The sequence below is a fragment of the Narcine bancroftii genome, chromosome 3 (assembly GCF_036971445.1).
Source record: "Narcine bancroftii isolate sNarBan1 chromosome 3, sNarBan1.hap1, whole genome shotgun sequence".
NCBI classification, from domain to species: Eukaryota; Metazoa; Chordata; class Chondrichthyes; order Torpediniformes; family Narcinidae; genus Narcine; species Narcine bancroftii.
The window spans coordinates 344,309,128-344,329,906 of NC_091471.1; the positions used below are offsets into that span (position 1 = coordinate 344,309,128).

General features: G+C 40.9%; 1 protein-coding gene and 1 long non-coding RNA gene across 2 annotated transcripts in view; one reads left to right on the plus strand and one right to left on the minus strand.

Moving 5' to 3' along the window:
• On the minus strand, positions 1–8,884 carry LOC138759323 (uncharacterized). The gene is made up of 5 exons (XR_011354730.1): positions 8,466–8,884; positions 3,587–3,689; positions 2,448–2,572; positions 2,070–2,188; positions 1–1,015 (listed from the first exon to the last, which is right to left on the minus strand). It is a non-coding gene; the product is annotated as an uncharacterized lncRNA (long non-coding RNA).
• Positions 8,121–20,779, plus strand: part of LOC138759322 (meteorin-like protein) — a 24,818-nt gene continuing 12,159 nt past the window's right edge. Inside the window, exons 1-2 of the mRNA XM_069929541.1 lie at positions 8,121–8,420; positions 10,633–11,018. Of these exons, the coding sequence (XP_069785642.1) occupies positions 8,323–8,420; positions 10,633–11,018 (484 nt within the window). The 5' untranslated portion in view covers positions 8,121–8,322. The remainder of the gene's footprint in view (positions 8,421–10,632; positions 11,019–20,779) is intronic.

The window sequence follows — 20,779 nt, forward strand, 5'->3', positions numbered from 1 at the left end:
CTTTCTCTCAGAGTACACAGGTCAAAACTGTACACAACTCTCAACTGTGGCATTGCTAATAAATATATAACAAGCAGGCGATAAGATACACAGAATAGGTTTCCTTGTTAAATTATCTGACAAAGAGTTGTAAATAGCATGCCCATCTCGAATAACATACTGTACATACAGCGGTAAAGAGTAAATTGTACAAACAATTACACTATTGTGAATGGTATACATCATTCATTGCTGGCAGTACTTCAGGAATTTCGGTCATAATTTAACACAGCATCTGAAGTATTTCATTCCTCTTTGGTCTTGATTTCAGCTCTCACTGATTTTCTAAGTAGGCCCCGACGATCTGTCATTACAAGAGAGCTCAGTGTTCCTTCCTCATTGATTCCCACTTAAGCATGGTCAAAACTGAATTATTTTAAGAGAGCAGAGAGAGAATCTCCAAATGCGAAGCACTGAGATCTTCAATATTTAGGGTTAAAGAATGGCCAGATGCCCAGCTGGTGTAGACACAATGATTACACACTCCATGCATTACCAAGCATTAATTGGCCTTTTCCTGGAGTCACGCTGGACTTTAAAACTCTGATCTTTTCAGTTGTTGAACTGAGTTATCTCCAAGAGCTGGAGCTTCACCAGAAATGCACATCCAATGCTTTTTGCTTGATCAAAATGTCAGACCTCATCCAGTAATTCTCAGCAGAATAGAGGAAACATAATCTTTCAATCAAAGGGTGTTGGATGAAGCTGAAATACTGATGAAAACCTTCAGAATAAATAACCACGTTACTGGACAGTTGAAAACCTGTCAATTCTGGGTCAGTTAAAAATTCACTTCTTCCCAACAGGCCTGCAAGCTTTTGTTTTCCAAGCTAATATCCATTTCTCTTCACAGTTACTGCTGAATCTGCTTCAATTTTCCATTTGATCACCACACTTGAATAAAGTAATTGTTGTAAATCCCAATTCACATCAGTACCTTTATTAGGATTAATCTGTTCTCACAACTGGAATCCTTCTTGTATTCCCAAATTGTTGGCATGGACATTTAAAGAAAAAAGTCAACATTGAGAGCAAAGATCAAAAGTGAAAATTTGGCTTTAATACTGAATTGAACTCTTTTTAAAGAGATAAGTAATTGTTATTTACTAAATGCACAAAGAAAATTGTAAAGTTGCTGTTGCATCAGATTCTACAGGTAATTAACTTTTGATTTAATTTATTTTAATTTAGACATACAGCATAACAGGCCCTTCCAGTCCCCAGGACCATACCACCCGAATCCCCCAATTAACCTATAGCCCCTGTACATTTTTGGAAGGAAACTGGAACACCCGTAGGAAGCCCATACAGACACGAGAAGAACATACATATCCTTAGAGATAGGACTGGATTCGAACCTGCGTTGCTGTGTTAGCGTTACCCTAACAGCTACACTAACTGGTATATTTATTTTAGGGAGTATTCAACTGTTTATTAACCAATATTATGGAGGTCAGTGGAGTGTGTATTTACCCAATAGTGTGTGATGAGGATTGCTAATGTTACAAAAGGAGCTTTTATACTTAACTTCAATGTAACCTTCCCTATTGAGCTTTTTACTGGCAATTAAATAAAAACATAATAAAAGGGCAAAAAACAACCTGTTGCATTTACATTTTCAGTTCCTATTCCGAAACAAAAATGAGGAGAAAGTTGGTAAATTTTAAAAATGTCAACCAATGGATCAAACTGCACCTCAATATACAGTAAAATCCACGTTATCTGGAATTCAAGCAACTGGCAGCCTCAAGCAACCAGCAAAATAAAAATCGAGGAAAATAAACAGATAAAAAATACTGATATTTAAAATTGGCTTTAGTTCACCAATCCATGCAACACGCAATCTCAAGCAACCAGAAAATTCACTTATCCAGCATCTAGTAAGTACCAAACACCAGAGGTTTTATTGTACAAACAACATCTATTGTATCACTGGAATGCAACTACACAAATTTACCATAAACACAGATGAATACTGTATCTATATTATTCATTGAAGGGATCTTTTGTCAGAAAAAAAAAATATTTACCTTCCTTAAATGCCCTTGAACTAAATGGCTTTCTTGGTCATTTCAGGGGAAATTGAGAGGTTGAGTTTGATGGATCCACAGTTCTGTGCAGACCAAATGGATTAAGGACGCTGGATACACTGATGGAAAAAAGAGAATTACATGGACTGGATTCTTTTTAATAACAATCCAATATTTTAAGCATTACTTAGTCTTCAGAGAATCACACTGAATCTTAATGGGTTTAACTGAAACTCTTACCATGCTAGGTCATGATAACTGATGAATGATCATTTTAGCTAACACACTTGCATGCATACATCAGGAAATTTCAGACTCGTCCAGCCACACACGCAATGAGGTAGTGCAACTGGTCAGTAGCACGGTCGCTAGACTCACCATAGTGCCCATCCGTGGACCTGTAACCTGCTGACGAGAAGACGTGGGTAAACTTCACATCAGGCTGTCTGTTTTAAGACAGGGAGGGTTAGCTCTGCAATGCCAGACCTATTCATTTTTCAAGCCTATTGACAAAAGTAAGTGTTCTATTAATTTTACTTTTTTTCTTATTTATTGGTGTTTTAATATTTTAATTTTAAAAAGTTTTTAAATGTGAATGAATTCCAGAGATATTTTAAATTGAGTAAAATGCTTCCACAGTTTTTATATGAATTCTTTCTGGGGTAGGGTGTTAGGATATACTGCCTAATGCCTTTTTAATGCTTGGAGCCTACTCCCACTTTGTCAGGTGCACATGGCCATAAGTCCAGCCCTCTACATTGGCAAAAGTATGGGGATAGGCAGAGTCTATGGTGAGGAATCTGGGTGGCCATAGCATCCAGCATAGGCCTGCTCAGTGCCAAATTAATGGTCGTTTTATGCCTTAGCTGTGCTAGGATACTTTGTCCACAGTTAGCAGGAACTATTTTTGAACAAAAGAACTCACCAAAGGCATCACATATTGCAATGTATAAAACTGCCTTAAGGCTTTAGAAAATGTTGCATTTTGCCCTCATGAGCATTATACTTTCCTGGAAGCTTTCATATAAATGGCAGCTCTGTTGATTTTATAACTTAAATTTTCTTTCTTGGATGCTCAATTAGCTTTTTAACTTGTTGGATTTTTTTTTAAAACAAAGCAGTGGGTTGGTGAAGTCTCATCTTGCAACTCAGAAATAGCAATGTTAGGGTTCCTCTCTGTCTATAAACCCTGCAGTAAATTGCTGTCGCTGTGATTGATTTAAGTCACTAGCTTTTTGAGTTCAATCCAGTTATAGGAATATGGTGCAATTTTCAAGGTTTGAGTCTTAGAACATTTTTTTTTCTCACTATGAACCATACTAACCAAAATACACACAAACATTTCCCTCTTGAATATACACAGTGTAATTTTCTCCCCTTTTCCCCCTCCCTTCTATCCCTCCTTCACCCCCCCTTCCCCACCCACTCAACATTCAACCTATATGATACATTAAACCCATTAAACAATGTCATCACACAATGAAAATAAACAAGAAATTTGTGTCTTCTACTCTTACACACTGGGTCAGTTCATTTCGTCTTCTTCTCCTCCTTCGGTGGAGGTCCACGGTAGGACTTCTCTGTTGTGTTCCATGTACGGTTCCCAAATTTGTTCAAATACTGTAATGTTATTTCTTAAATTATATGTTATTTTTTCCAATAGAATACATTTATTTATTTCTATGTACATTGCTGTATTCTCAGGCTATCTTCTAATTTGAATCAGAACTTTTTAAGAATATCCCCAAACTATAAAACTGCCTCGTATGGTCAGTTTTGTCTTTGTATATTTTCTACTTCATCTGTTCTTCTGAGTGTCTCTATGGGTTTTATATTCCTGTTCAAGTTTATTATTATCATACAATTGAAAAGTACAACTGGATGAAACAGCATTCTTTGGTCCTCAGGATAAAAAAATAATGGAAGCCCATATATAGACAAAGCATGCATATTTACAGTATATGCAGTACATCTATAAAATAAATAAATAGTTAAATAATAGTAGATTCTCGGAGGGGTTGTATGAGTAGTACATCGGTCATTCAGCAATCTCACTGCCTGTGCAAAGAAGCTCTCTCAGCCTTTGGTTCTGGCAGTGATACTTCTGTATCCCTTTCCCGATGGGAGTAGCTGGAAGATGCCATGTGTGGGGGTGGTAAGGGTCCATAACAATTTTACAAGCCCTCCAGTCAATGATCCCAGTAGATCACATCAATGGAGGGGAGGGAGAGCCCAGTGATCCTTTATGCTGCTCCTATGGTCCTGTAGATTGACAGCCAATCCAATGTTTTAGTACAATTTTAAATTCAAAATGAACTTTCAAACAATCAGCAAGGAGAAACATTGATTCCACCACCACCACCTCCCCCCCCCCCCCCAGTAACATAATTACACGCTTCAGTGTTTGAACTGAAGGTGAAGTGTCTTTCAGATATACAGATTTTAACTTTGGAACCTGCATGTCCCCATTATTTGCCTGAATGACTGCCATGTGGCCCCATTCCCAGAAGTCAGTTTGCCCAGTATTCTGAAAATAAAAACAGATGCTGGAAATGTGAAATAAAAACCAAGATTAGTTTTCAGTGGTTCTTTCCCAGTTTTGAAAACTGATATTTAGAATCCTCTTCTTTTTAGAAATGTTGCTTGACCTGTTAAGAGTTTCTGGAATTTTCTGTTTTCATGGCCTAGTTTGCTCCTTGGTCAAGCATGGAAAGAGGCATGCACAGACTTGGCACCTTTAAATAATTTCATTGCATTCAAATGCACTTTATAATCAATGGTGCCAGTTTGAATTTTAGTCATTGCTCTAACATTAGAAAATGTAACAAATTTATATACTGAATTCTCCAAGAATCAGGATTTATTGCTAATAAAACACATCACAAAATTTGTTGTTTTGCAGTGCAAATATTGTGAAAATCACATTTCAAAAATAAATAAATAGTGCAAGAAATTAGGAGAAAGAGAGGTACTGTCTGTCAATTCAGAAATCTGATGGCAGAGGGGACGAAGCTGTCCTTGTGGCACTGGCTGCTCGTCTTCAGCTTCCTGTACCTTTTTCCTAATGGTAGCAGTGTGAAAGGGGTATGACCTGGGTGGTGGGGGGTCCTTGAGGATAATGTAGCCACCGGTGAACCTTATTCATGATTGCATCAACATGGAGACCCAGGACAGGTCCTCAGAGATGTTGACCCCAAGAAATTTGAAAGTTCATGATCATCTCCACTGGTGGCCCCTCGTTAATGACTGGTTCATGTTCTAAAGTCCACAATCAGCTCCTTGGTTTTGTTGTTTTGTTACACCACTTATCTAGCTGATCTGTCTCCCTCATGAACATCTATTCATTGCTGTCTGAGATTCTGCTGATAACCATATAACCATCTAACCGTTTGCAGCACGGAAACAAGCCACGTCGGCCCTTCAAGTCCGTACCGGTTCACTTGAACAACTCCACTAGCTCCTCCGTAAACTCCTGAGGAAGTAGAGGCTTTCTTCATGATGCCATTGGTGTGTTGGTCCAGGAAATCTAGGAGGATGACTGGGGTGTCATCAGTAAATTAGTAGGTGACATTTGAATTGTGTCTGGCCACATAGTCATGGGTGTAGAGTCAATAGAGCAGTGGGTTAAACATGCATCCTTGAGGTGCACCTGTGTTGATCACCAGTGAGGATGAGATGTTGTTTCCAATTCATACTAACTGTGGTCCTGCAATGAGCAAGTTAATGATCCAGTTGCAGAAGCCTGGGATTTTGGAGCTTGTGGACCAGCAGTGAGGGAATAATAGTGTTGAAGGCTGAGTTGTAATTGAGGAAGATTATGTGTTGCTGTGGTCAAGGTGATCCATAGCTGAGTGGAGACAATGATATTGCATCTTCTGTGGAATGATTGTGACAACTGGCAGACTGCAGTGGTACAAGTTAAATTTGGTCACGATCAACCTCTCAAAGTGTTTAATCATGGTACATGTGAGCGCTACTGGGTGGTAGTCGTGGTACATGTGAGTGCTACTGGGTGGTAGTCGTGGTACATGTGAGCGCTACTGGGTGGTAGTCGTGGTACATGTGAGCGCTACTGGGTGGTAGTCGTGGTGCATGTGAGCGCTACTGGGTGGTAGTCGTGGTGCATGTGAGCGCTACTGGGTGGTAGTCCTGGTGCATGTGAGCGCTACTGGGTGGTAGTCGTGGTGCATGTGAGCGCTACTGGGTGGTAGTCGTGGTGCATGTGAGCGCTACTGGGTGGTAGTCGTGGTGCATGTGAGCGCTACTGGGTGGTAGTCGTGGTGCATGTGAGCGCTACTGGGTGGTAGTCGTGGTGCATGTGAGCGCTACGGGGTGGTAGTCGTGGTGCATGTGAGCGCTACGGGGTGGTAGTCGTGGTGCATGTGAGCGCTACGGGGTGGTAGTCGTGGTGCATGTGAGCGCTACGGGGTGGTAGTCGTGGTGCATGTGAGTGCTACGGGGTGGTAGTCGTGGTGCATGTGAGCGCTACTGGGTGGTAGTCGTGGTACATGTGAGCGCTACGGGGTGGTAGTCGTGGTACATGTGAGCGCTACTGGGTGGTAGTCGTGGTACATGTGAGCGCTACTGGGTGGTAGTCGTGGTACATGTGAGCGCTACTGGGTGGTAGTCGTGGTACATGTGAGCGCTACTGGGTGGTAGTCGTGGTACATGTGAGCGCTACTGGGTGGTAGTCGTGGTACATGTGAGCGCTACTGGGTGGTAGTCGTGGTACATGTGAGCGCTACTGGGTGGTAGTCGTGGTACATGTCAGCGCTACTGGGTGGTAGTCGTGGTACATGTGAGCGCTACTGGGTGGTAGTCATTGAAGTAGCTCACTCTGTTCTCCTTGGGCTCAGGGATAATGGATGTCTTTTTGTTGCATGTCGGGACCTCCAGCTGCAGCAATGAGAGATTGAAAGCGAGTATAGTGATAAATGACCAGATCACCTGTTCTTCATGAGGACACCATTGCCCTTTGCTGCAATTGTGCCAGGATTTCACTTATTCTTATAATGAAAAACTCTACTTCAAGCAGGGCAGTGAGCGGGTTAGGGTCTGGCAGATGGAGAAAAGTGTTTGGTAAATATGAGGCCATAAACTTTGGAAAGCAAATAGTAGATCCTATTATTATTCAAATAGTGAAAGATTGCAACATGCTGTCGTGCAGAGGGATTCGGTGAATGCTTGTACACAAGAAAAGGTGCAGATGTTACAGATAATTAAGAAAGCAAGTGCATGCATTTCTGGCCTCTTTACTTGAGAAAGGGTACACTGGGTTTGGAGGAGCTTGATTCTAGACCTATGGCAGAGGGAATACTTAAAAGTGGTATGTGACTGGAAAGAAAAAAAAGTTGAGAACTACTGCGATGAGACCCAAGTGCTGTTTCACTCGGAAGGACTGTTTGGGGCCCTCCCGAATGTTGGTGAGGGAGGTATGGGTAGAAATGGAGCATCTCCTGCAGTACATGAGGATGATAGTGGGGAGGATAGAAATGTTTGGCCAATGAAGGGCTTAAGCCCAAACCGTTGGTTCTGTATCTTTATCTTTGCTTGATAAAGTGCGCTGTCTGACCTGGTGAGCTTCTGTCATGACCTCAAAAGTCTGCAGACTTTTGTGCTTTACTTAATAAACAGAGTCAAAGAGGCTTGAAAATATCAACCAAGTTAGTATTCCCATTTGCCTGCATTTGATGCATATCCTTCTAAACCAGGGCTGGGCAACTTTTTCTGTCAAAACTCACATTCCACCTAAAGTCATGTGCTTCAGGTGGTAGGTGAGTGGAAAACAAGGTTTTAATCGTCCCCAATGGACTGGTTATGTGCAAGAATTTTTCTCAAGCAAAACATTTCAGTAACAACTGGCAGTGATTCTCCACCTTCCCACACACCTTAAGCAATCCCTTCCTAATCACAGGGAATGTTTTAGGCGGAATGCGAGTTAACCCCCCCCCCCCTTCCCTTCCACCAAATCGAGCCGAAGAGCTTTGACAAGCAGCCCTGCACAAGGAGGCGGCCGCCAGCGGAGGCGGAGCTGCGGATTCAACCCGTGACGTGGAGCTGGGAGTTTCACTGCCCAGAAAGTGCACTCAGGAAATGTGATGCTCTATCATGTCTTGGGGGCTTGAGAGGAGAACGCAGCGGATTGCAACAGCGAGAGGCACCTCAAACCCAACCATAATGTAGAGAGAGACCCCCCCCCCCAATCGCCGCGATTCCTTTTCACATCCCCTGGCAATCGGAGCAGAGGAGAAGAATGTTAAGCGCCGTGTTGGACTCGGTGGTCGCGGTCCTCCTGCTCTGCAAAGCGGCGACGTCGCAGTCCTCCAGCAATCAGTGCAGTTGGAAGGGAAGGTGAGCAACCCCCCGAACCTGTCAGAGCCTCCGGAGAAGACTCACCTGTCCCGGGACTGCCACTCTTAACTGGGGGCTGGGAGGGGGATGAAGCTCGGTCTTCCTCGTGGTTCCCCAGTAGCTCACACATTGGGGTTGAGACCTCAGACCGCCGCTGTGTGTTGGTGGGCGAGTTGACTTCGATATCGATTTGCTGGGTTTTTAAAAAAAAATTCTGGCGTGTTTTTGTTCCTTTTTTTTACAAAAAAAGTTGCAGATAAGTTGGGAGCAAAGAATATTGGAACTTTCTTTTCCCCATAGTTACTTTTTGTATTTAAAAAAAAAAGTGTTTGCAGTTCAAGTTGGGTTTAAATTGCACAAAGGAGAGAGCCACCCCCATGTGTTTAATTTTAATTTGGTTCCCTCTCTCATCGCCCCCAAACTGAAAACACCTGCGGACCGACTTTAAGAGCAGGAGACAGTGAACTCGTAGATCCCCCTCCCTCCTCGTGTCTCTTTTTCCTGGAAGTTTCAGTGAACACGCGAGTCACCTGCTCCCACTTCTGTTGCGCTCGCTGGGGTCGGTCCCTGTGGGTGGGCGAGGGGCGCAGCATCAGCTGTGGTCGCTAACAAGTTGGATCAGAAAGTTCCCCCCTCACCCAAATGATGTCCGGGTTCTTGAGTCCAATGCCTCGAAGGCGGTGGGGGCCGACGCGCTCGGAAGGAGGGTCCCCTTGTAGGGAGGGGTCTGCGGGAACGGGAGGTGACACTTTCGGATGAGGTGGAGGGATGAGAATAGCAGCAATGTCAATAAGGGCAAGGAAGACTTCCTCTCCTATCAACCCGGACTGCTTGAATGTTTTTATTTCACCTGTGGCACTCGAGAATGTGCCGGCCATCCCAAGTCGAACTTTGGAACCTGTGTTTCGACCAGGAATTCCTGTTTGATTGGACCTCCACTGTGCATCTTAATCCAAATAACTTTTTTATTTGTTTGGTGAAAGGCACCATTGGTGTTTTAAGCTTTGTTTTGAATTTTGCTGTCTTTTCCAGCCCTTTCTTTGGGGGGGAGAAATAATTTGCTATTTTGTTTATCTTTTGTGTGTACTTGTAGGTTGACATGGGGTGATTAAATCTTGGGAGGTCTGGAACATCCTCCAGTCAAAGCAAGTTTATTTTACCCAGGGAGAGTCTGCCAAAGCTAATGAAAAGTGACCTTGTTATCTGTCAGTGCCTTTTTACAAGCATGGGATAAATTAACTAGAGAGAAAAAAAAGAACGACCACTTTGCTGCTATCTTGTTAGAAGACCCTGCAGATTTAATTGGGAAGATAAGTTGATCATGCTTGATGTTTTCACCTTACTTAAGTTCACTTATTCAAATTCAGTAAACAATCTAAATTGAGCAGTCCATTGTGAACATCTGTAGATCAAAGATCCATACCATTTAGAAACTGTAAATTATTGTCCGTGTATTATACATCCACCCAAAATAGCATACAGCAGATGCACATCTGACATGGTCAAAATTCTTCAATGAGTTAAATGGTGATCAAGAGTAGATTCCAAGTTGTACTTTGTTCTAAATGTGGTTTACCAGTCATCTATTTGCAATGAGGAATTTGACAAATTCAAACCCAAATGGCATTTGAGGAAAAAAAATGTACTTAATCATTATCTTGCGAAGAAGATGTTGAGCGTTCCTAGGAAACCTTTCGTAAGCCGAAATGGCAAAAGACCCATTAGCTACTGTTGGAGGCTATTTTTGTACAAGTGAAAACCCATTCAAATCCTTTTGTAGAAGTGATTGTTTTGTAATTCGAATATTTGAAAAGCAGGGGATACCTGTATCAGAGAACAATAGCTGTTATGCAATTGTTTCACATAAGATGTAAAAGGACAGGGATTGAATATGAAATTTTGTAACCTGGAATAAATAAAAACCTAGTTCAATAAAAACCGTTATTTTTGTCTCCGTAATTATCTCTAAGAGTTACTTTGCTTTTGCAAATACCAGTGTACATTCTTTCTTTCATTGAGACCATTGTTATCTTCTCTTAGTAGTTTGTTTTTCTAATATTCTGTTCTACTGTAACTTGAGGAATAAAAAAAAATGCAAGTTGATAACTCTGAGGTGGAAAAAACTCTACAGGTATTTGCAAACTATCCAAATCTATTCAATGTGAAGATTTTAATTAATTTTGTTTTATTTCCCCCCCCCCCCCCCCCATAGTGGTTTAACGCACAATGCACACTCGAGAGATGTAGAACAGGTGTACCTCCGCTGCTCTAAAGGCTCTTTGGAATGGCTGTATCCAACGGGAGCCCTGAGGGTTAACTTGAGAACCAATATAGCAAGCTCCTTCAAAGACTTGACTGTCTGCATTAAACTTTTCAAAGATTCCAAGGGAGCTAATATTTATTTAGAAAAGACTGGTGATCTGAAACTTCTGGTGACTGAAGAGGACCACATCCCAAATAAAGTATACTGTTTTGGCATGGATCAGGGTGCACTCTTTATCCAGGCCACTCCTCAGATGGACATAAGCAGAAAAATCACTGGTTTTCAATACGAATTCTTTAAAGACCGGAGTGCTGCTAATTCACGCAATGCCGCAGGTAAGGCGTATTTTCAGGGTTTCCACTGTATATTACTTGCGGGTTTTTGCAAGCTACTTCACGATAAATTGTGGAAGAATTAATGTCTTCATATTACAGTCTCTACATAGAATAACTTCACGATGGGCAATTTAAAATGCCCTCTGTGATCAGATGTAGTTAACACCAATATGGAACTAGATAATTGTTGGACAACCTTAAGTTGTACTTTTCAAATATTCCTTCAAGAATTATGTATCCTTTATTTTGCTACATTAAAGGACACGGTTTGACCTGCTGAGCTTCTCTAGCATTTTGTGTTTTTTTACTTCTTCAATAATTTACTCTGTTTAGCCCCACTGTCAAACTTCCTCCTGAAGTTTCTATCCTGAACTCCAGAGTTGTATAGAATGGAATCTACTGGCCTTCTAGGATTGGCTGCATTGAAATAACTGGCTTGAGTACACCGCGTACAAAAAGTGCTCAACAGCAGGATTCCGTTCCCTGACTCAATGTTTGATGTAAAGTGTTAATCCTTGTGTACAAGAGTGTGGCACGACTCAAACAGGAATACAGAATAAATCTGGTTTATTTGAATGAGTGCAAGATAAAATCTACTAACTTTTTTCATAAAACGTAGTTATTGATTGTCAGGTCATGTTTGAAGTCAAGAAATGGTGGTATGTCCAGTACAATATTATAAGTAAGTTTAAAACTAATTAGTTGTTTGAAGTTACTTGGACTTTACTCATTGGCCTCCTTGAAAGCAAACCTCCAGAATGCATCATTTTATGTTTCTTATCAGTGGGGATACTTCGTACAAATAAATATATTTTTCTGAGCATGCCTGTCTTAACTCTGCGTAAAACAACAATGAATTTCAAACTGACCAGTACATCATTAATGCATTGTGACAAGAATGCAGATATAATGCGACACGATGCAGTATATGCAATAAATGAGATAAAAACGGAAGTTTATTGCACAAGTTACACTTTTGGTTTGTTTTGATGCTGCAGTAGAGTTTTACACACCAATAGGTGGCGCTTTTACATCAGACAGCCTCAGGAACAAATCTCTATGCTCATTACAGGTCGAACCAGTTGTGTTTCAACAATGAAGATTAAGCTTCTACTGAAAGCTATTAGAAATTCAGTCAAATTTACAAAACAAAAGATGAACTGTTCAAGTATAAACTTGTCTTAAATTGTGACAAGTTTTTAGAAAATAGCATCCAGGAGAAAAATTTGGCTTTCTACATTTTTTTTTAGTGGGAATATTTCTTCAAAGTTCCTTTTATTGTCATGTAATTATACAAAAAAATGTAATGTACATGATATACTGGTACTTCAACTTTTGCCTGCCATAAAAGACAAAGAAATTCTTGCTTGTCAAATCTGGCCAGATAACTTGCCTTCAGTTGCCTTTGTACTGAGCATTAGCAAATTTTGTATCCTTTCTTTATGCGATCTGAATGAGGAAGAAGTCTTTGGGATTGAGTGCTGCGTTCACACTTCATTGAAGTATGGAAAGAAATGCTCACTGTGCTTTGGGGTAGAGTGCAAGTCAGAAGCACTGAGGTTTATTTCATCCAAGTCAGGAAATGAAAACTATTTAGTAAGGTTGCCAAATGGCTTTCAGTGGTTTTACTCCAAAATGAATAGGTTGTTCAGCACAGCTCGAAGCATCTGTTTGCATCTTGTAGAACCAGATCTAAAGTGGTGAGCCTCTCATAGAGTTCCTTTTGAAACTGATCTTTTTAAGTATTTGAAAAATAACAGGTTTGCCATTACACAGTGCATCTTGGAAAATTATATATAGTTTCAATTTCGCTGTATTTTATGGGATTACAACATTGTCCATGACACTGAATCACCCCTTGTTCATATCATTGCTTTTACAGTGTCAGAGGTCATTTGAGGGGTAATTTTCAAGAAAGCTTTGCATTAAGGAAGGATTGAGCCATCAGTGCAGGAAAGTGATGGGAGGCGGAAGATCAGTTGTGAACTTGTTAAAAGGTGAGAGGATACATGGGGCTGAAGATGAGTCTTGGATGAACAGCACATTGAGCCTCCATGTTGATGCAATCACAAAGAAGGCTCACCAGTGGCTAAAATTTGTGATGTGTCTGGTTTGTCACCGAAAACTTCTACAGTTGTACTGTGGAGAGCATTCTGGCTGATTGCATCATTGCCTGGTATGAAGGCGCCAACTCTCAGGACAAGAATAAATTTCAGAGGGTTGTCAACTCTGCCTGTGACATCACAGGCACCAGACTTCACTCCATCGAGGACATCAACATGAGGCAGTGTCTTTATATATAAATAAAAGCAGCCTCAGTCCTCAAAGACCCCCACCATCCAGGCCGTGCCCTCTTCACTCTGCTACCATGGGGTGGGGAAGTTACAGGAGCCTAAAGACGAGCACTCAGTGGCCCAAGGACGGCTTCTTCCCCGCTGCCATCGGATTCCTGAAAAATCAATGAACCAACGTCACTGCCTTACTTTTCGTGCACGAGTATTTTAATTTTTTTTAATAGTAATGTTGTAAGATAGTTCCATAATATGATGCTGCCACAAAACACCGAATTTCTTGACAATAGATTCTGATTCTGCAAGAGTAAAATCAAATTGAGTTGAATGTGAAATATATTCTTTTTCTAAAATATTTGTAGCAAAATCTTTTAACCTGTTACTTGGAATCACTTGTGCATTTTCTTTGCCCTAGCTGGGAACCTTCAGCACGCTGGCTCTCTGTCTTGTTGCCCTTTATTGACTTGCAGTCACATTTTTTTTTATTATAGAAGACTGTTATGGAAAATTAAGTCCAGTTCTCTTGCAGCTGAGACCATTATTAAATTCTGTGCACATGTATGACATTTAATACAAAGTTATTGTCGTCATGACCTTCCATTTCTAGTCCAGAGGAAGGTGGGTGTGGGACACAACTAAAGACTTGAGTTACAAAAAGTAAAATAGATTGCAAAAGACTCCATTGGCACAAAGAGCAGCAAAAATATATTTTTTTAATCATCTGGTCAATGTGACTTGAACAGCCTTTCTTGTTCTTTGTCTCATGGCTGTGGATTGAAATCCTCCAAATGCAGATAGGGTGCCACATCACACGGATGACTGACTTTGGAATGATTATGATGTCTCTGAGATCCCTTGGATCATCCTCCTCTTATTAAATTTGGGAGAGCGAGGTGGTGAATTTGGGATTGAAGTTCCTCTGGGCCAGGTTTTAGAACTTCAGCAGGGGGTCCATCTTCCCCTAAACTCGTGGTTTCCTGGGCGATCTTGATTCCTGCCTTCCTGAGACAGAGAGAACCCACAGTATGAATGGCCAACTCTCCAAATCCATTGGCAGGATAAGCAAATCGATGTCAATGTTACCTCCCAGATTGGCATTGCAGCTCTAGTTTTTTTTAAACTTTATTTATTCATTTGCAGCTCTAGCTGACTCCATTTACTGCCATCTTTGTTTACATCCTCCATTCCAGATTAGCAAAACGGGCACTCTGTTCTGACCGCTGCTATAGGAAGAGATTACCAGGTGGATAGAAAAGAAGGTTCAAAAATAACTTCAAACCTCCTGAAAAAGTTCCCCACTAACTTCTCAGTGTCCACTCAGTGGAGGAAGAATTGGCATTGAGAGCCTTGTGTCAACAACTTGAGCCAGTATATATGGAGGAAGGAACCGACCACTTCCCAAACCACTCGCACACCCATCCAGTCAAGCAGCATGCCCAAAGTTCAGATTTATTGTCAGAGTACATACAACCCTGCTATTCTTTTTTTCTTCAGGCCAGGCAGAATTTCTACTTATTGGTCGGGCAAAATAAACTGTACTCAGGATGCTTATACAAAAGAGAAATGCAAACAAACAAAAAAAGTGCAATGCGGAAAATAAATATTTAATAATAATGTACAAAATAAGAATCCTTAAATAAGTCTCTGATTGAGTTGGTTGTTTAGAAGTCTGATAGCTGAGCATTGCAACTGTTCCTGAACCTGGTGGTGTGAGTCTTGTGGCACCTAGACATCATTCCTGATAACAATAGCGAGAGCAGGGCATGGTGTGGATCGTTGATGTCTGCTGCGTTCGACGTCGATTTTTCTCAATGGTTGGGAGAGTTTTGCCTGTGAGGTACTGGGCTGTGTCCACTACCTTTTGCAGGGCTTTCTACTCCGAGGTATTGTGCCCACCTACCAGGCCATGATGCAGCCAGTCCACACACTACACATCTGTAGAAGTTGGCCAGGGTTTTTGATTACAAACCAAGCCTGCACAAAATCCCAAGAAATTCGAGGCGATGACCTGCTTTCTTCAATTCATCAATACTTCAGCTTGTGTGTTGAGTTTGGGGAAAGGTTCTCCAAGATAGTATGTGGCAGAGTTAGCCAGTCTTACATTGGCTCTTCATTCACCTCAGAATGTACTGAATTGGAGCTGAAGCAATTTAACTTTGATCCCAAGGGACTGCTCAAGATTAAAAAGGAGAAACGTGAAAGTATCTCATTTGCTGTGGAACAATTTGGGACATGCTAAGGATTTGACAGATGCCACAGAAATTGGTTTTATTTTCATCCTCGGATACCGCTGCTCTGTCACCCCCAGTGTTGGACAGGAGCATAACTGATTTATGTATCCTCTAACTAAGGGCAATGAGGAGCTTTCAGCACTCCTGGTGTTTGGCTATTTGATAATGTATTTTGTGGTAAATAAGAAATGTATCACCAGAGTTTGACTGAAGACAAACCATCAAGGTGCTCGAAACTAAGAACTCTCGTTCTTCCCCCATGTGCAATTTCATCAGAAAGAAAATTAAAGAAGCCTCAACCGGTTATAAGATAATTCATGAGGAAGTTACTCAAGAAAGTCTGCAGATGCTGGGGATCAAGTACAACGCACTAACGGGCTGGAGAAACTCAGCAGGTCATGCAACGCCCATAGGAAGTAAAGGGTAACCTTCGTTTTGGAACTGCTGAGCTTCTCCAGGACACTTGTATATCGATCAGTTTAGGAATCAGTTGATAGTATGAACAAGTATAATATCACAAACTTTTCTGTCAGTCTTTTTTAATTGCACAATGCAGTCGAAGGCCCTTCCGACCCACGACACCTGTGTTTGCTCAAATTACACTCCATTAACCTGGAGAAAACTCTCAGGGAGAACATACAAACGCCTTACAGCACCAGGTTTGAAGCTGAGTTGCTGGCACTAGAAGAATTTTGTGCTAACTGTGACATCCTAAGGCAGGGATGGCCAACCTATTAATTTTTAATTTAGACATACAGCACAGTAACAGGCCATTTCGGTCCATGGGTCCGTGACCCCCAATTAACCTATACCCTCAGTACGTAACTTGTGGGCTGGAATGGCCTGGTACCATGCTGTATGTCTAAATTAAAAGGTTGGCCACACCTGCCCTAAATCATGATGGGTTAAAATCCATGTATAGTTTTGAACACTATATCCTTTTTGCTCCCTTGGACATTTTTTTTTTTTTTTGCTGTTTGTTTTCATTTATTTTGGCTGTGGATATTTGTTTATTTCTAAGCATCATTTGGGCAAAATTGAAGCTATTAAAAGATGCTGACTGCCTTCGGAAGATAGGAATGGAATGTTTCAATTGGTCGCTCTGCACCTGGTCTTGTGATAAAATATCTCCTGCAGTTCAAAAACAAAAGGTGAATTTATTCATTCTAAAAGAAGCTGGAATGTTTTTCTATCCTCATTTTTCTTCAGTTGGCTTCAGTTTGGTCATGAGTTTTTAAACCGTTAGAAAGTAACAAACAGCCAGGTCAATTGCAAAGTCCAACCTCCCTCCCATCCTTCGAATTCATCCCAATCCATTCAATACAGCAGCCAAGGAACCTATCACCCTGGTCACAATCTCTACTGCTACACCGAAGTCTGAAGTCCAGTGCCTCTACATTCAAAAACACTTTTTCCAATGCCTGTCAGGCTCTTGAACCTCCCCTTGTGACACTAATCAGCAAATGCTCCAACACCAGTAAAAGATTATCCGCACAATTGCTGAAAAGCTTTTTTTTTAAAAACACGAGGAGAGCAGAATATTTAATTTCTCTTTTGAATCCAATTAGTCGTTTGTAGTTTTCTTACAAGGAACTATTTCAGCTATGGCAAGTAAGAATTTCAGTGCCTATGTACATTGTGGAATGTATATAACAATGCTCGTTATTGAACAACAAACGGAATTCATCAGTGTAACTGGGTGGTTGATAGTTGGCACAGACTTGGTGAACTAAGAGGCTTGTTTAATGCTGCAACTTTCTGACTCAGAAAAGCAATTAGAAAGTTTTAATGAGTTATCTTGAAGGGAATTGTTCTGGTTATATTTTTGTGGAAGACATGCATTTAATAACTGAAGAGAGGGTCTGGAGAAAATCAGTTGTCCAGATGATCATGGGGAGCAATAAACTGATGCAGTTTTCAAATTGTTTTTAAAAGGGAAATCAATAATTGTTTCTTTGTGGTGGGGAGTGAGGAAGAGGAGATCTTTGAAAGGATTTGAGGTAAGGATTAGGAATAAAGTGGTTAGTTCATTCAGAGGGCTAGCACAGATCTGATGGGATGAGTACTGTGACAGATTATAGATTATGTTAAATTGGGGCAGGTTTTCTTAGTGTAAGTCACATACAAAAACTTTAAACCAGATCTTATTTAAAATGCTGGAGCTCTGCTCATGTTAGACAGGCTGGGCCTAAGAGCCTTTGCAAAAGCTTTGGAGAGTGCCCAAGAGACTTCACTAATGGATTGTTGATTAGCCATTTAGGCTGTCTGGAGGGGAACTTGCTGTTCTGAGGGGGTCGTGTGGTTTTTCAAGCAGAGTATAAAACAGGCTTTTTCTGTGTGTGTGAGAGAGAGAGAATTCAGTTCTACAGTTTTACAGTCAGCAGTAGCAGCTGGGACTGGAACAGAACAAGCTGGCAAGCTTGTGGAAAACCCCATTTGGAAGATGGGTTGTGACTGCTTAGATCAGCCTGGTCACAGCTCTTGTGCTTCAAGCAAGAGGAGAGGACTGGCTGCCTAATGTTTCACTTGAAATAGGAGAAATAAAAAAAACTCTGGTGATCTGAAAGAAAGAGGTTATCATCTGGAGAACCCTGAGGAGGAAAGTTTCTTCAGCAAGACACTGAAGTGGCTGGTAAGACGACATTAGTTGTGGGTGTCCCACGAACAACAAATCTCTCTCTGAAAACAGACAAGAACCTTCCTGAGCAGTAACCATTTACCTTTCTTGCACCAAAGCCTGGTGAACTTCATAAATGTTAAATTCTGTGCACAGTATAAGAATTTCTTGCAACCAGTGAACTTGGAGGAATGAGAAGTGAGATTTGACTGTGAATCAAATAACTTTTCTGAACTTACACACACATTACATACACGTGTGCTTAGAATTAAAAGGAGGTTAGTTAAGTTAATAGTGATAAGTTAAAGCGTGATTCTGTTTTCATGTTTAAAGATAATTAAAAACAACTTTTTTTAAAGCCAACCATTTGTCTTGGTGAATATCTATTGGTGCTGGGTTTATGGGTCCTCTGGGCTTGTAACAGTACCCTATGCTATTTCATTACACTGTTGGATTCAAGTAAAATGTTTGCAAGTCTGAAATCTTGATCTAGTGTATTGTTTCTGGAAAGTTTCTGTTGGTGAATTTTTTATATATCCTTTTGCTGACCCAGAACAAAAATATTAACTGGTGCAAAATTTTAACAATATGCAACAGTCAGCTTTTGAGATTTTGATAATATCTTTAGACATGGTTCTTTTAGCAATGCCCTAAGGTTTATTTTGACCTTGCAAACAGTAGAAAGTGCAGCAGAAATGAATGGTTACAATTCCAAGTACTAGTATGCGGAGTCCTTGACAGTATCAAGTTTTGTAATTCAACGTCTGGATTGAAGTACTTTGCAGTTACTTTTGTTCTCTGAGAAAATTGGTTATTGAGTAAAGATTAATAATTTATTTTGCTAAAATCAGGTTGCTCTGAAGAAACCCATTTTATATATTTTTTTGCTGTATTTTATTAACTGAGTTTGTAAGGTTCAATGTTTCAGACTTGCCCTTTAGTTGATGTTTCATCTGTTTCTCCCCCCTTTATTACATTAGCATTGCATGTAAATCTTTGCTCATTTTGGTGGAATTTCTTCTAGTGCAAATATTTAGTTGCTTTAGTCAAATGTTCTGCTTGATATGTAAGATGGAATCGGAGGATAATAATTGCAGGGTAAAGTTAGCAAAACTACATCAAATAACACTTTTTAATAATAAAGCTTATCTACCATTTTTATCTTGAGAGCTAAGTGCAATGAGTCCAGAGCGTTGTATTGAAAGTCAAATTCTTGCCTCGATGTAATAAGCCTCCAGAATTCTCCTGGGGTGTCAATTCCAATGATTTGTCTGGTGTTGGGTGAAGAAATTTCTCATCCTCTTATTGGCTGACTCGCTTTGAGTTTTGTGACATGAGCTCCTATGTACACACCCAGCCAGTGGTCACATCATCACTGTGTCTGCCAGTGTGACAAAAACCACTTGTAAGCTTTCCTCTATCACCACCATTGCCAAATTGCTGCTGAGCCTTTTGAGTTGTTCTGCGATGGTCTCTTGTTGAATGGGGGCTGAGTTATGGCTTATTTCAGAGGCTTGCTGATTTTAAAAGGCCAGTACCTTGTTACCTTTGTCCACTTTTCAAGCCAGAATCCCCAGTGTCCTATTTCAGACGCGCAGACTGATATGTAAACTGATATTGGGGGTCGGAAGTTATTGTTGTGGGCTAATCTGCACAGTGACTTGTCCCACAGGGTTTGGATAGCACAGTTTTACTCGCAGCACCAGGTCATTCAGAACGGCCCAAGATTTACAGCTGTTGTACAAACATAGCCTGTTTACTTGTGCAGAGGTGGCAGTTAAAATTAATGGTGTGTTTGTTTTGAATAGTAATGGGCAGTGGTGATTTGCAGAATCTTGTAATGTCTTTGAACTCTGTGCTTACCTTTCAACATCAATCAATAAGAAACTGGGACCAGATCAATCAAATTTAAGTCAATATCTTAGTCTTAATTAAGACCCAATTGACAATTCCCACACCCTTTGCAACCAGATTTGCAGATGAGCATGTATATGTAAGGGTTGCCATGTCACAACAATTGCTCTTGCTAATGGGATCACCCTGTAAGATTGAGCCAAAATTGCGAAAAGTGGGTCATCCTGCTGACATTCAATTCTCTGGTTTCACGTGGCTATGCAGGAATAGTCTAACTGGACACAAATCAGTGAGGAGTTTAGCAATTGCATGTGGACCCACCAAGTAAGAATTTACGGCTTTGCATCATAGACTTTGATGTTCCTATATGATGAGATCAAATAATCTTCGCATCGCTTATTCACACAGAACTTGATCTGCGTGCTATTATTCTGCTGGATGGATCCTTTCTCATTATTCTCCTGTTCTTGTGAATTTTTTTTTGCTCAAGCAGAGAATAGCTAGCTGTGCGCACAGCATTTCCAGTTTTTGGTCAGAACGTTAAAGTAGCATAAGTGCCCCAGCAAAGTGAGGGTCTACTGGGTATTTGGCACGGGTTGAAAAGTAAGAATTGAAACTGACGCTGGCCTCTCAAGACATTTGCATTCCTGTTGGCATCACTTGATACAGACCAGGATCGAGAACTTGGTGGAGTTCCCACCCACACCGTCTGCTTTTCTCTCCTTAGCCTCAGTCTCAGAAACTGGTGCGTTGCCCATCAGTGGTGTC